Raw genomic sequence first — 14694 nt, forward strand, 5'->3', positions numbered from 1 at the left:
GCGATACATATTTATATAAAACGTGTTATACTTGTTTTTGAAATTAAATAATAATAGTAATATATTTCCTCTTTATTGTAATGAAATGATGATGTTTTAAGTATTACTCCTACTAAACAATATCGTAGAAATTTTCGCTGCCACATTACGATTGACTCCATTGGAATTAGCACGGGTGGAATAATTACAAATTGAAAGATCATGATTTAATATGTTATTTGCAAATTTATATATAGCACTAACCAAAGACCTAACTCATCCATATTCCAAATTATCACTATTTATTTCTCAATTCCACTTTGAATTTCACATGTTATACTACTCAAATCACGATATAAACTCTATCAGCTTCAAACAAAGTTTTTAACACCCGAATCAATGGAGTGCTCAAAAGTCATTAAATATTTAAATCAAACAATGATTGTACCAGTTCTTCACAGCCTTAGATGGCATACGCCATGGTTCGGCAGGAAGATACCTAGACACAAGTCAGACGCCATGGTTCGGCGTGAAGATTTTTTTTTTCTCCTCACTTAACTCAATTAACACAAATTTCTTAAAATCCCAAGCCCAAAAGAAAATGGAGCATGTTTTGTCTAACATTCTATTAATTGTTTTTTTTTTTATGAGTTTTGAATGCAAAATAACTCAAATAATGGATTTTAATATGCCTAAAGGCTATCAATGTTTACAATTTAGAAAGATTTTTGTGTGGGTGTAATACGGCTCAGTTGGAGTATGAACATAATAAAAGTTATGACCGATTTATGAAAATTGCCTGAAATAGTAAAACCTATAGCGGGCTGGTAAATTTGCAGTCCATGAACGGAACAACGGACCACTGAACGAGTTCGATTGATTTTCATGATTTTTTATCTCACGGGAACAATTGCGATGGACGATGGTACCACTTGATTTGGGAGTAGGGAGAAGAAACCCCTATATTTTGCATCATTGTGACTTAGCCACGATTTACTAATTGGGATTAATATGTATCCAACAATGTAAAATCATCGTTGTTAATTGTTTTATAGTGAAAATGTAGCCATGGGCCCATAACTCTAATTTGATGATGAAGCACAATCAGTATTATAAAAATAATTATTGATTTTTTTTATTGAATAAATATAGATCCTAGTTTGGATGGTTAAATAAATAATGGAGTATCCTTCTAAAAATTAACACCCTTTAAGAGGACTGAAAGTTTCGTGATATCTATATCATGATAATTTTGGGATTCGAGAATAATATATGCGAGACGCAATTATAAAGTGTATTATATTTAAATTAGTTTTAATACTAATGTTTTGTTTTTCACATCTTAACCACTCTTCACCCAAAATTACCATATAAGAATAAAATATAATGGGTCTTTTATGTTTAATTTACCGTATCTTGTTATTTTATAGTGGGATATAGGTCCTAATTTGACGATGATGAGTAACTTACCAAATTTAATAGCATAAATTGAATTATTTATCATAACCTTGTAGAAGTAGGAAACCCAACAAGGAAACAACAATTACTGTATATATAACCTATATAAGTCATGTTATGCATGGTTTCTCCACTTGAATAAAATTGCAATGGACTTCATCGATTGGTTTGCAATTGGGTGTTTAATAGGAGTGGTTCTTGTTTTTATTGCGGGAGGCATTCGAATTTGTTGTTGTTCGGAGACGAGTTCTGTGGGGCCGGGAAAGAAGCAGCGCGTGATGGCTTGTGCTAGATTGAAGTTTGACACGTGCACCGGGAAGGAGGAAGGGGACGGCGGCTGCGCCATCTGCCTAGGCGAGTATAAGGCCGGGGAGTGGCGCGCAACCATATCTGAGTGCAAGCACCGGTTCCATGCTGAATGTGTAATGGAGTGGATCAAGCTTAAGTGCACTTGCCCCTTGTGCAGGCATTATCTTGTTTGATCGATGTACGTACAAAGTTCACTCAATTTTTTAGTATGACTATATGATAAAGATGTGCTCCTACAATATTTGTATACGTGAAATTAAATTAGGTTATGGCATTGATAAAGAAACAATAATGATATGTTATTAACCATGACAATATGAACAAAATTAAGCAAACAATATGGAAAATAGCTAGATATATTCTATAACAATTTGAGTATTAAATCACGAATATTCTATTTTTTAATTTTCCAACGCTTATGTGTATTAATTTTAATGAGACCATTCCACTTATGTGTATTAATTTAAGTGGATATGGCTAACTAAGCGGCACACATACACAAAATGACAAAATCGATGTTGTTTTCAAAATTAATAACAGTATATTTTCCTCTTTATTATGTTGCTTTGAGTATTACTAAACAATGTCATTTTATTCCGGGTGCCATATTATAATTGACTTCATCGGAATTAGTATGGATGGGAAAGAGGGCGACCATTGTAGAATCAACCTCTCTCACATAGGTCTAATTTGATGATTATTGATTTTTTTATTAAATAAAATAAAGATCCTTGTTTGGAGGGTTAAATAATTAAGTAACAGAGTACTATCCTTTTACACAACCATACCCTTTAGAGGACTGAAATTTTCGTATGATGATAATTTTGTGGGATTTCGAGGATAATGCATGTGAGACGCAATTAAAAGTGTATTATATTTACATTAATTTTAAAATTATTGCCGATTTTTGTTTTTCACATCCTAACCACACTTCACCAAAAATTACCGTACAAGAATAAAATATAGAAGGAAATAGAGATCCCCGACTTCACTAATTGTTACAATTATCAATAGGATCTAATTTACAAGAATTTAAAGAGGGTAACTTATCAAATTTAAAAGCACAAATTGAATTATTTATCCCCAGTTTTTAGCCAAGTGCTACATTGGTTTCTCCCTTATTTCTCCCTTATTTCTCCCTAACTCAACATTTCATTTTTACATCATTATTTTTTATATTATTTAATTTTCCCTACAAATGTATTTAATAAATAGACTAATAATGAACAATTCATCGTTGTATTAATCATTGGAAAATATAATACAACGAGAAAAAAAAACTACAAATAAAAAACGCAAATAAACAAAGATTTAAAAAAAAAAAAATCTAAGACGGAGGGGCCGGAGGGGCGTCGGGATCGAGCCCCAGCGTACTCTGCAGGTGTTGGATGCATTTCCAGAGGGCCGCCTTTTCTTCAGGGGTCCCGCCGCCGGTGAAGTACAGCGTGTACATCTGGGTCAGATTGGCGACATTGCTCGAATAAGTGGCTTTTTCTAAGTCGATGACGGATTCCGACGCGACTTCCGACGTTGCGCCCTTCCCCTTCCGCCTCCCCTTCGCCTTCTTCACTCCCTCCGGGCGCTCGTGCGGACCATCCCCACTCAAGTCGATGTGGGCCGCGCTCCCCTCGCTCTCCGAAACGCTAAGTCGCGAGCGCACCGATTTCCCGTGCAGCGCGTCGTGCATTCCCGTCCGGAATTTGGGGAGATCCTTCAGCTTATCGTAGATGTTCCAATACTTGAAGCCCTTCGTCGACAAGTACTGGCTACTATACATCCGGATGGCCTCATCTCGGACCATGTGCTCGTTCTGGCCACTCGTCATGTGAGTCATCAAGTTAGAATAAATACCGTTGAAGTGCCCGCAGTCCCTCATGAGGCGCTCCCAATGCCGACGGATCGCCTCGCTGCCATGGTCCTTCATTGAGGCAGTCTTGTGGCTCCTGTACTTCGCGGCAATCCGCTCCCAGAATATGATCTCGGTCACGGTAGTTGCTGCGCTCCGCGTCAGCGTCTGTGACGTGTCCGCCCAGCAGTCGGCTATCGGCTCGGACTCTTGCAGAGTGTAAGTAGTCCTTACCCGCTTCGGCCTCTCATCGGAACCCGTATCGGTCGCAGCCGACGACGCCGGCGCCTTCCCCCTCCCGCTCCTAGAAGGCGGCTCGGTGGGCGTTTCTTCCACCTCGAAGTCCTCCGCGCTCGGTGTCGCGGCACTGAGATTCTTGGTCGCTGGGGTTGATCCGGGGTGTCGAGCAGGGCCGATACACATCGTCATTTGGAAAGGGCATTCTGCCGGCGAGTTGAAGTACGGAGAAAGTCTCCGCGCCGGAGGAGTCTGCAAAGGAGACGGACCCCCGTATGGAAGTTGGCCGGGAGGAGAACCCATCGCCAACAACGAGTGCATCCATTGCTCGTTTGCTTCATCCGTGTTGGGAATTTGTGAACTCGACTCTTTCCCCTTACCCTTATCCTTACCCGATCGGGAACTTTTCTTCCAAAAGCTCATAATTTTGATGAAAATTGAAGATTGGGAGAAGAGATTGAAAATGGAGAGAATGAAGATTGTGGGTGATGAATGGAGGAAGTGGAGGAAATATTTATAGGGGTGGAATGTAAAATAGCCGTTGGGTTCAAAAAAAAAAAAAAAAAATTTTAATTATCGCCGATTATCGCCGAGCGTCGCCACAGTGGCCGGCGATCGCTCGGCGATAATCCGGCGTTAGAACGCCACTCGGCGAAGCAACGGCAACATTATCGCCGAATTATCGCCGACTTCGCCACAATGGCCGGCGATAATTCGGCGATAACCGGCGATTTATCGCCTAATTGTTACAATTATCAATAGGATCTAATTTACAAGAATTTAAAGAGGGTAACTTATCAAATTTAAAAGCACAAATTGAATTATTTATCACTGGCCTTGTAGATGCATAGTAATGTGATGCATGATTTCTCCTCTTAAGGCACAACACATCCCTAAGCACAAATACAGTTATAGGAGATTATAATTAATCATAAAACATATAATAAAATTACAATGGACTTGGGCGATTACTTTTATATTGGATCAATGCTAGCATTTTCTGTTACTTTTATGGTGTTATTACACTGCCCTTGTTGTTTTTCTGAGATGCCTAGAGAGCCGCAGCACGCGGTGGCTTGTGCCAGATTAACGTTTAACACGTGCACCGAGAAGGAGGGAGGGGACGGCGGCTGCGTCATCTGCCTAGGCGAGTACTTGGCCGGGGAGCGACGCACAACCATACCCGACTGCGAGCACCGGTTCCACGCTGTTTGTATTGCACTTGCCCCCTATGTTGGCATAATCTTGTTTGATGTACACAATTTATTCACTCAATTTTTTTAGTGTGAATATATGATCAAGATGTGTTCCTACAATTTGTAATTAAGAAACAACAACGACACAATATAATTAGACAACAATATAGAGAAAAAGAAGCAATATGGAAAATAGTTCGATAAATTCAAACTGGTTTGACAAAATTTTCAACTGGATGTAAATAGTAGTTTAGATGCTATGACTGGCTAAATGACTCGGATGTGTTCAAAACCGTATTGTTTTTGTTTACAAGTAATAGTAATATTTTTTTCTCATTAATGAGACGACGAGGTATTGTTTTCATCAGATGTTTTATCAATGTAGGATATTTTGACTACCACATCACCATTAACTTCACCGGAATAGCACGAATGTGACTTGCAAAAAGTTAAAACTTCTTATTAATATTTTATTTTGAATCTTAGAAACTAAAAAAATTTGACCGAAATTCATAATTGAATAATAATTATCCATATTCCAAATTATCACTGTTTTTTTTTAATTCCCCTTGGATTTTTCAATTTTCATACGCTACTACCTAAATTATGGCTTTCAATATCCATTCTGTTTTTAAAGAATTGAGAGAGCGAGAAAGTGGCCTTTTAATCTACCTCAAACAAAACAAACCATAATAGAACCAAACATGTTTCCGATTTGTTGGGAGTAAAAAATCATTGGAAAAAAATCATTCCAAAGCATTTCTTTTTCCAATTCAAATCCATCCAAGAGAAAACAAAGTGTTTGTTTTCTCTTGGATCTATCTTTCACAATCATCAAATTTCTGCATGCAAATTCATCACTCTTCCCATGAAACAACACCAATCCCTTCATCTAATCTAATATAACCTCCCCTCTCTCGTTCCCTCATCTCAGATTCAAGAAATGGAGCAATTCAGACAAACAGGGGAAGTTGTGGGAAGCTTGAACGCATTCATGGTGTTCCAGAACAACCTCTACAATCAAAGGCAATGCTCTCTTCTCGTAGACATGCTCGCCTCCGGCTACACGACGATCGCAGAGATGATGAAAACCAACCTCAAATACAAGGAGAAGAACGCCAAATGGAAGATATTGGAACAGCCTTTGAAGGAGCTTCTCAAAGTGTACAAGGAATGCGAATCCTACGTCAAGATGTGCCTCGAAACCAAGGATTTCATGGCCAAATCCATCACGTTGTATCACAACTCCGACTGCGTTGAGTTCCACATACACAACCTCCTCAGCTGCCTCCCTGCTGCAGTGGAGGCCATCGAGATGGCCGGACATATCGCAGGAAATGATCACGACGATATGCAGAGGAAGAAGACCGTCTACGCTTTTAAATACCACAAGGGCTTGAAGGATCCGAGGATCTTCCAGTTGATGTTCGGGCAACAATATTTGGTGTCTCAGGATTTCTGCAGCAGAATGGAGTCTGTCTGGGATGAGGACAGGCTTTTCATTCTCAAGAATCTCCGAGAACGTGGCTTGGCTTCGAAGGTTTCTGACATCCTTCTCAGCGACACAATGTTGCCTAGCACCATCTTGGTGAACTCCAAGGACTACAAGATTAGGAGGAGACTAGGGACCGGGAAGCAGTTCAAGGAGATCCAGTGGCTAGGCGAGAGCTTCGCTCTGCGCCACTTCCACACGGAGGGTGTTGAGGAGCTGCAGAAAGAGTTCGCCGCGGATATAAGCCTCTCCCATCCCAACATAATGCACACTCTGTGTGGCTTCTGTGATGCGGACAAGAAGGAGTTTTTCTTGGTTATGGAATTGATGCATAAGGACCTCTCCACTTATGTCAAGGAGCTTTGTGGGCCCAAGAAGAAGGTCCCGTTTTCCATCCCCGTGGCTGTTGACCTGATGCTGCAGATAGCCAGAGGGATGGAGTATCTCTACTCGAGGAGGATCCCTCATGGAGAGCTCAGTCCCTCCAGCATCTTGATCAAGCCACGGTCTCATGGGACGGGGGAGGGATTCGTCCAGGCCAAGATCACAGGTTTTGGCCTGGATGCCTCCATCCGGAGGCTTACTCAGAGCACGCCTGCAGACTCAGGGGAGCTGCCGTATATATGGTATGCACCCGAGGTTTTAGGTCAGGAGACGCAAGGGAATGTTGAGAAATGCGACGTGTACAGTTTTGGAATGGTGTGTTTTGAGATCTTGACGGGGAAGGTACCTTTCGAAGATGCTCATCTTCAAGGGGACAAGATGAGCAGGAACATTAGGGCCGGGGAGAGGCCGTTGTTCCCGTTTCATACGCCTAAGTTCTTGGCTAACCTGATCAAGAAATGCTGGCACACTGATCCGGCTCAGAGGCCTAGCTTCTCTTCTATATGTAGGATCATACGTTATACCAAGCGTTTCTTGGCTATGAACCCTGACTACGGTCAGCAGGAAGGGGTGCCGCTGCCTCCGTTGGACTTCAGTGATGTGGAGGCCACCTTCGTGGCGAGATGTGCAGCTTCCGACAAGATGCATGTGGTGTCACAGATACCATACCAGATGTTTGCTTATAGGGTTGTGGAGAGGGAGAGGGCCAGTGCAAGTCAGAGGGAGACCTCCGAGTCGGGTAGTGATGGGGGCGAGGAGGCACCCGCCTTGACAGTGGACGACTCATGGGCGGCGTTGAAGGAGAGGAGGATGAGATCACTGCCGTCCATTGAGACCGTGGCTAACAAGCTCCCACCAACAAGCAAGTCTTTGGATCTCAAGTCAAAGCCAGGTTTGAAACGCCTTCACTCTGAGTAGTATATCAAAATCTAGAAGAATGTATATTGACCGTGTTTTGTAACAGGGACGCCGAGAGGGAGGGTGTCGAGGCCACCGCACACACCCGTTGGGCGGCCGGCGAGGATGAATTCTGAGAGCAAGCTGGTTGTGGCGAGCCCAAGATCAAGACGGCGGCCAGGTGCTTCTTCGGATTCCGAGTTGAATTAGGACAGCAGGATCATCGGAAGCCAGTTTCGACGCCATTTTACACAGGTTTAGATAGGCAAATCAGGCTTTCTACTATTAGCAAAGTCCGATACCAACATACTTATGATGTTTCTGTATCTCAAAGTTTGAGGATGTTCTGCTACTCTGACTAATGCACTTGTACACCTGATGTTTGCCAACTCTTCTCCATTACCAGATTTCGTATATTCCATCAAATTTCAAATAGCAAAAGAAATGCATAATCACAAGGGCACTCAGAGAAAAATTCAAACAAGAGATCATCCAATTTTTTTAATCAAAATATAGCAATTCCAAAAGGTAGGCAGGTTTATTGAACAAAGCAAATGCCATGTACAAAAATACTACTAACTCACTTACTCACTCATCAAGCATAGACCTAAACAGCTAGTTTATGGCATTGTTCTTATTATTAGCTAATATTACTACCATGAAGGCAAAATCCATAGTAAAACCTATAAGCAGGTGATGTAGGGGTTCGCTTCTCTTCACGAAAGAGAAACGTCTTAGATCAAATTATTATCCTCGTCCAGCGAACAAAAATCATACTGTAAATTGAATGAAAATTAGAGCTCTATCTGCTGGCATCAGTCAGATATTCTAATCTCTACTCCCAGCAACTCTTTCACTTGTTCGTATGTCACAAATGCAATGGCTATTGATGGGACAACCTGAATAGAGACGGAAAGTGTGCATCAGGCAAAGCAAGCAACTCACTATTACTAAGTTACATTTGTCTAAGAATTGAATATTGCTGTTGTTAGTCACTATTATACAGAAGAAAAAATACACAAATCGCATACGCGGACCACAGTGGTGGTCGCATCGTGAAGGTAACAGGCTGTGACACTTGCTTCCCACAATGGGATTATGGGAGCACCAAGCACCAATACCATGCAGGATGCAGCACTAAGAGATTCTTTCTTTCTGTCCCTTAAGTCTTTTAATAATAATTGTGACTAGAAAAATACTAAAAACTATACCAAATTAAAGTGGAAAATTAAACCAAAAGCTCTATCTTATTCAGGTGATCAAAAGAAATATCAGAAAAGCATAAAAAGTAAAAGTAGACTGACCTTCACTGAATTGGGGACCAATCCTTTGTATAATGCTCGGAAGCCCTCATGTCTAACAGTTTTCCTGAAAGCATCAACCATGCCACTGTATTCGAGGGGAGCCTTACTTCTCCCATCACCGGTAACAATTGAAGCAGCATTATTCCACCCCACCATCTGCATTCTGCGGCGAATGACGTCAAGAGGGTAAGCAACAGTTTGTCCAACTGTGCCTGCTGCTGCCCCACATGCAAGCCTTGTAACTACACCCAATTCATTGTCTTCAACGAGACCAAATGGCTTAGATTTAATCAAGTAATCTTTGAGAGATTCATAAACAGCAAAGTTGAGGCCAACATATGGTACCTGCAAAGAAGTTGCCAAACCAACAATGTCAGAAAGGGGACCCGGACCAATCATGTATTCTTATCATGATAATATTGCCTACAGCCCATTAGCTAAATCATTTCAAAGAATTATTAATCATTTTTTAAAAAAATAACAGCAGTTAAGAAGATTTGGTTTGCACGGAATAACCAATGCGCTTGAGAAATTAATAACTTCATATAAACTAAAGTAGTTGAGCTAGAAACAAGGATTCAAGTAAATTCGTAATTCTATCACTTGATTAATACAAAATTAGTTGAGCTAGAAACAAAGATTCAAGTAAATTTGTAATTCTATCACTTTATTAACCAATCATGTATTCTTATCATGATAGCATTGCCTACAGCCCATTAGCTAAATCATTTCAAAGAATTATTAATCATTTTTTAAAAAAAATAACAGCAGTTAAGAAGATTTGGTTTGCACGGAATAACCAATCCGCTTGAGAAATTAATGACTTAATATAAACGAAAGTAGTTGAGCTAGAAACAAGGATTCAAGTAAATTCGTAATTCTATCACTTGATTAATACAAAATTAGTTGAGCTAGAAACAAAGATTCAAGTAAATTTGTAATTCTATCACTTTATTAATACGAAACTAGTTCAGCTAGAAACAAGGATTCTAGGAAATTAGTAATTCTTTCAGGTATATCAAATATCAATGCTCTTTAGAAACTGGGGATTTTACTTCTTAAGACAGAGTTGGTTGACTTGGTTCAACTGTATCATTTTTAATTGATACGCAATGGTTTTTTACGTTAATAGCCAATTGCAGTAGCATGGGAGAACTTACAACTCCAATGACAGATGGAAGCCAGCCCTTATACAGAGCACGGAAACCTTCCTCTCGAAGCACGGTTGATAAAGCATGAACCATTCCTCTATACTGATAAGGGGACTTGTCTGTCTGCAGAAGAGGATAAACAAACAGATACCTGAATACTAGTACAAGAAATAGCTTCCCAAAAGAACGCTCATTGGAAAAAAGGACCTGCATTACCTGTACAGTAAGTCTGCCTCGGACCATGTCCATCGGGTATGTAGCAGACATAGCAATTATCCCAGCACATGCTCCCGCTCCGAGACGTAATAAAGGAGTCAATTCAGCGTCCTCTGTAAATCCAAGATAAAGAACACAGGCATATTTAGCAAGTAGCCAAGTAGCAACTCATACATCCCTGAAGTTTCAAGTTGCATGGAAGACGGTGGTTTACATAGTAACAGGCACTGCTTTCACAACTCCAACTCCTTAGAATGAAATTAAACTGGAAGTACAGACCCAAATATAACTGTAACCTATATGTTGGCAGACAATCATTTTATTTTATACATATATCGCTGAGTTCTTAAGACAATATGCTACAACACATGGCTGGTGATAATAGATTAAAAACTGAGTATATTTTTAGATCATTCTGATTATTAATTTCTTGCTTACAATTTCATTGCACTGATAATTAAACCCTAAACCCAAAAATGAGATCCAGCATATCAATATCCAAGAAAAAGCGAAAAATACAGTAATATAATATACTGAAACTAAAACTTTGAAATATTCCACGTGCATGATAAGTTGATAACAAAAACATACCGTTCCCAGGTTGCTGCCGGTACAAATGCAATATACCCCTATTCCAACATAAAATACGAAGTCAATCCATGCAAGTATGGTGATCAGTGTATCAATTAATGAGTGATAGCTATGAAATGCTGGCATCAATGAAGCATAAGCCAAGCTATTCTTTTACATAAAGCAGTGGCATAGTCTGAGTTTCATGGTTACGTAATATCTTTCAAAAAGACTAGTCTAATAGTGCAAGATATCCAAGGAAAATAAAGGCTGCAGCATCCTGTCATCACATAAACACCACTGGAGATGCAAAACACCAATAGTAGGACCATACTTGGATGCTTGCTCATAGCTGAAGAACTTCACGGCCGAGTTCGGGACAATACGAGCACAATTTGCGCCATTTCCTTTAAACAGTCCTCGAAGACCCTCAGTTCTCCATATATACTTCAAACCTTGAACAGTACCAGAATATTTTATGTTATGCGGATTTTGAACCTGTCAAAGAACATTAGTTTTCCAGGATACATTAGCTCAATGATGGATAATTCCATATATATGAATTCGAGACGGTCAACAGTCGCAGAGGCAAAAAAAAAAGGAAAAAGTAAAAATAGCCTCAAAGAAACCAAACATAATTCACTAGACATGATCAAAAGAGCATGTCTTTTGAGAAAGGTTAGTGTTAAATTATCAAAATACCAATGGAACGAGATAAGAGAATGCTGCTTAGTTCAACATGGCTAACCTGGAGCAAAATTTTCAATCGCTCCAATGGAGCTACAGCAGTCCGAGACCTGTGACAATCAAGCAGCAGAGCACAAATCAATCAAACCAAAGTCAACATTTTCCACAAATTAGATATTGTTTGCAAACTAACAGAGTACATTGCTCATGAATACACATACATATCCGGCTGCTCTGTGTCTCAAAATGATGAATAAAAAAGGGAACATAGAAAATGAAAATTCGGATAACCTATCGACGAATAAACACAACGTAACAAAGATCAGAAACTTACACTCCTCCTGCGACGCCTCCGGCGATGAGAGATTTGCAAATGCTGTAGACTTGGTACTTAGAAGGCTTGATTTCTGCCTTCGCAAGCTTCGCCTCCTCAGCCAGATTAACGATCTTGGACACCGCCGAGTTGTTCGCTTTCACATCTTCAGACGCCATTAAATCAACTACTCCGCGAAATGAATCGATCCAAAATTATAAATAAGAAAGTGAAATTACCACCAACAAAAACCCTAGGTTTACGAAGATCGAATCGAGGCAAACATTCTACTCGCGGAGGACGGTGGTGGTGGTGGTGGTGGTGGTGGCGGGAAGCGAGAGAGTGGAGAATGAATGGGAGAGAGAGGCGGAACAAAGAGAGTGAGCGAGTGAATGACGGCTACTTGGACATCACCGGAATTTAACGAATCTTGAGATCAGAGAATCTCGTGTCTCGCTTCAACTCCTTGTACATTGTGCTTTAACCATAATACGTTCGTGTTTTTCTTTTTTATATAATTTTCCCTTTTTTCGGTATACACAACGAACTTCGTCGTTATTTATTTTATCCACGTATAAATAAAAATAAAAATAAAAATAAAATAAAATAATGATTTACGAGCTTGCTTAAATCAATAATCTCTGATTCTAATGCGATTTCTTTTTGCATAATCTACTCAAGTAGGGTTTGATCTCGTCTTTTTTTCTTTCTTTTTTATACTCCTATTACGAAAAAATCTATTAATATACTTATTTTGATAATTTACGTATATCGCGTATAAGAAGTCCTTCACAAATTAATTAGTGTGCGTGGCATGATACCAAAATTTCATCAAAATGAGTAGATATCAATTGTGTGGGAACACTAAAATATCATTTCGTTTGTTATATCCACCAAAATAAAACTATGGATATTTTATTAAACTCAATACTTCATCATTTTTTGTGTGCACATATAACTCAGTAGCATAATTAGTGTATTACTAATAATAAGTGTTTTGGCCTTTTTTATTGGTATGGGGTGGGTGGAATGGGATAATGATAGGGTCTCTTTAACACATTTGGTTTTCAATCAACATAGGATGTACTACCAATTTGGAAGAAGTATTGTACTACAAGATTCGAAAATGCAAAAAATAATAATAATAATTATAATAATAATAATAATAATAATAATAATAATAATAATAATAATAATAATAATAATAATAATAATAATAATAATAATAATAATAATAATATGATACTAGTTTGGTGATTATAGTATACTTGATGTCAACGAAATTCAGTGTATCAATTTTTGTCACATTCCTCGTCCACAAATAAATTTTCTAATTTCTATCATAAGTTACAGTACTTCGTATTGTAACATGTGATAGCGACCAATGACTATTAATACTGTTTATTTTATCAATAATTGTCTCTTAAGTACATAGTCGTCGTGCATTTTAATTCTAAAAGGGATCGTTGACTATTTAGAGAAATTAAAAACAAAAGGATTAAAATATAGATTAATCGGACTCAATGGGGACTCCATAGGTTTAATTGATTTGATGAAGAGTAATCAAATCAAGATAAATTCTCCACATCACATGTACAGTGCAGTAGCCAGCAAGTGTTTCTTTTATGGAAGATAATATGTGCATTGTATTGTTAGATGGAGTAGTAGTACTTTTTTATATTTTACTTTGGGCTAAGTTTTTAATGGCCTTTGAATTTGGATTGATTTTTTATTGGGTTAGTTGATTATAGTTATGCAATTCTATTTATTCACTAAGTCGGTTTTATTTTCAATTTTATTGGACTTGTTATTTACGATTTATAAATTGTTTGTTTTATTTTAATATGATTATATAATTTAAATTTTACTAGGAAAATTTAATAAAAATGATTAACAGAAAAATAGAAGTGTGGCTGAAATTTTGCGACAGAATGTCAACTGTGATTCAATATGAGATACTGACATGATTGATAAATTACATCGTTCTGGATGGATATTACAAGATTAATTCCAAAATAATTAATTTTCATTGAGAAAAACATCGTAAGAAGATTTTTAAGGGAATACTTTATAATATAGATAAAAAAAATTGGTGATTTAATGAATTCAAATAAAAATACTTAGTTACTTTTTATAATACCGTTTCAAATCTTGTTGGGCCTATAGGCCCAAACTAGCACACACATCAGTTTATACAAAAGTCTTATTACGGCATATTAAATCGAATAACTTTTGGAATGTAGTAATTCAAATTGTGTGTTTGGAACTAATTTGTGTTTCACCCATTTAACTATTAAATTTTTTTTGTTAAAACAAACTAAAATATGCAATTTCATTATTTGCTGATTTTGGCCACTATTTTGGCAAAAACTCTATCATCTCTCATATTTTACTCTCTCTTCCTCCTACTTACTCTCTCTCACTTTAACTTTTATTACATCAATATTTTAAATCCTCTACCCAACAGAAATGTCTATATTGACTTGGAACGAATGGAGTATGTTCTAGTAACATTACTTCTGAACATTTGCAACTTTCTCATAAATGTAAACATTTGTACCAAATAAATAAAGAGTGAAAACAACAGTACTACTATTATATATATTTCGTACCGAATACAAACTTATGTTATTTAGTTCACTCAAAACCATATAA

General features: G+C 38.2%; 3 protein-coding genes across 4 annotated transcripts; 2 read left to right on the plus strand and 1 right to left on the minus strand.

The window, feature by feature from the left end:
• Positions 1-1586: 1586 nt before the first annotated feature.
• LOC125199007 (RING-H2 finger protein ATL80-like) lies at positions 1587-1919 on the plus strand. The gene has a single exon (XM_048097206.1). It carries the CDS (start codon positions 1587-1589, stop codon positions 1917-1919), a length of 333 nt encoding a protein of 110 aa, XP_047953163.1.
• A 3898-nt stretch (positions 1920-5817) lies between these two features.
• On the plus strand, positions 5818-8156 carry LOC125199014 (light-sensor Protein kinase-like). The gene is made up of 2 exons (XM_048097208.1): positions 5818-7793; positions 7866-8156. Exons 1-2 carry the CDS (start codon positions 5969-5971, stop codon positions 8006-8008), a joined length of 1968 nt encoding a protein of 655 aa, XP_047953165.1. The 5' UTR covers positions 5818-5968; the 3' UTR covers positions 8009-8156.
• A 117-nt stretch (positions 8157-8273) lies between these two features.
• On the minus strand, positions 8274-12501 carry LOC125199006 (mitochondrial adenine nucleotide transporter ADNT1-like). Of its 2 annotated transcripts, XM_048097205.1 has the most exons (8): positions 12061-12496; positions 11788-11836; positions 11374-11537; positions 11061-11098; positions 10470-10582; positions 10263-10376; positions 9103-9447; positions 8274-8697 (listed from the first exon to the last, which is right to left on the minus strand). In XM_048097205.1, exons 1-8 carry the CDS (start codon positions 12216-12218, stop codon positions 8614-8616), a joined length of 1065 nt encoding a protein of 354 aa, XP_047953162.1. In that variant the 5' UTR covers positions 12219-12496; the 3' UTR covers positions 8274-8613. The 2 variants fall into 2 exon arrangements, with proteins under 2 accessions (XP_047953162.1, XP_047953161.1); XM_048097204.1 differs by having other exon boundaries at positions 10263-10582; positions 12061-12501.
• Positions 12502-14694: the final 2193 nt, after the last annotated feature.

The sequence above is a fragment of the Salvia hispanica genome, unplaced genomic scaffold, assembly GCF_023119035.1.
Source record: "Salvia hispanica cultivar TCC Black 2014 unplaced genomic scaffold, UniMelb_Shisp_WGS_1.0 HiC_scaffold_349, whole genome shotgun sequence".
In the NCBI taxonomy this organism is placed as follows: Eukaryota; Viridiplantae; Streptophyta; class Magnoliopsida; order Lamiales; family Lamiaceae; genus Salvia; species Salvia hispanica.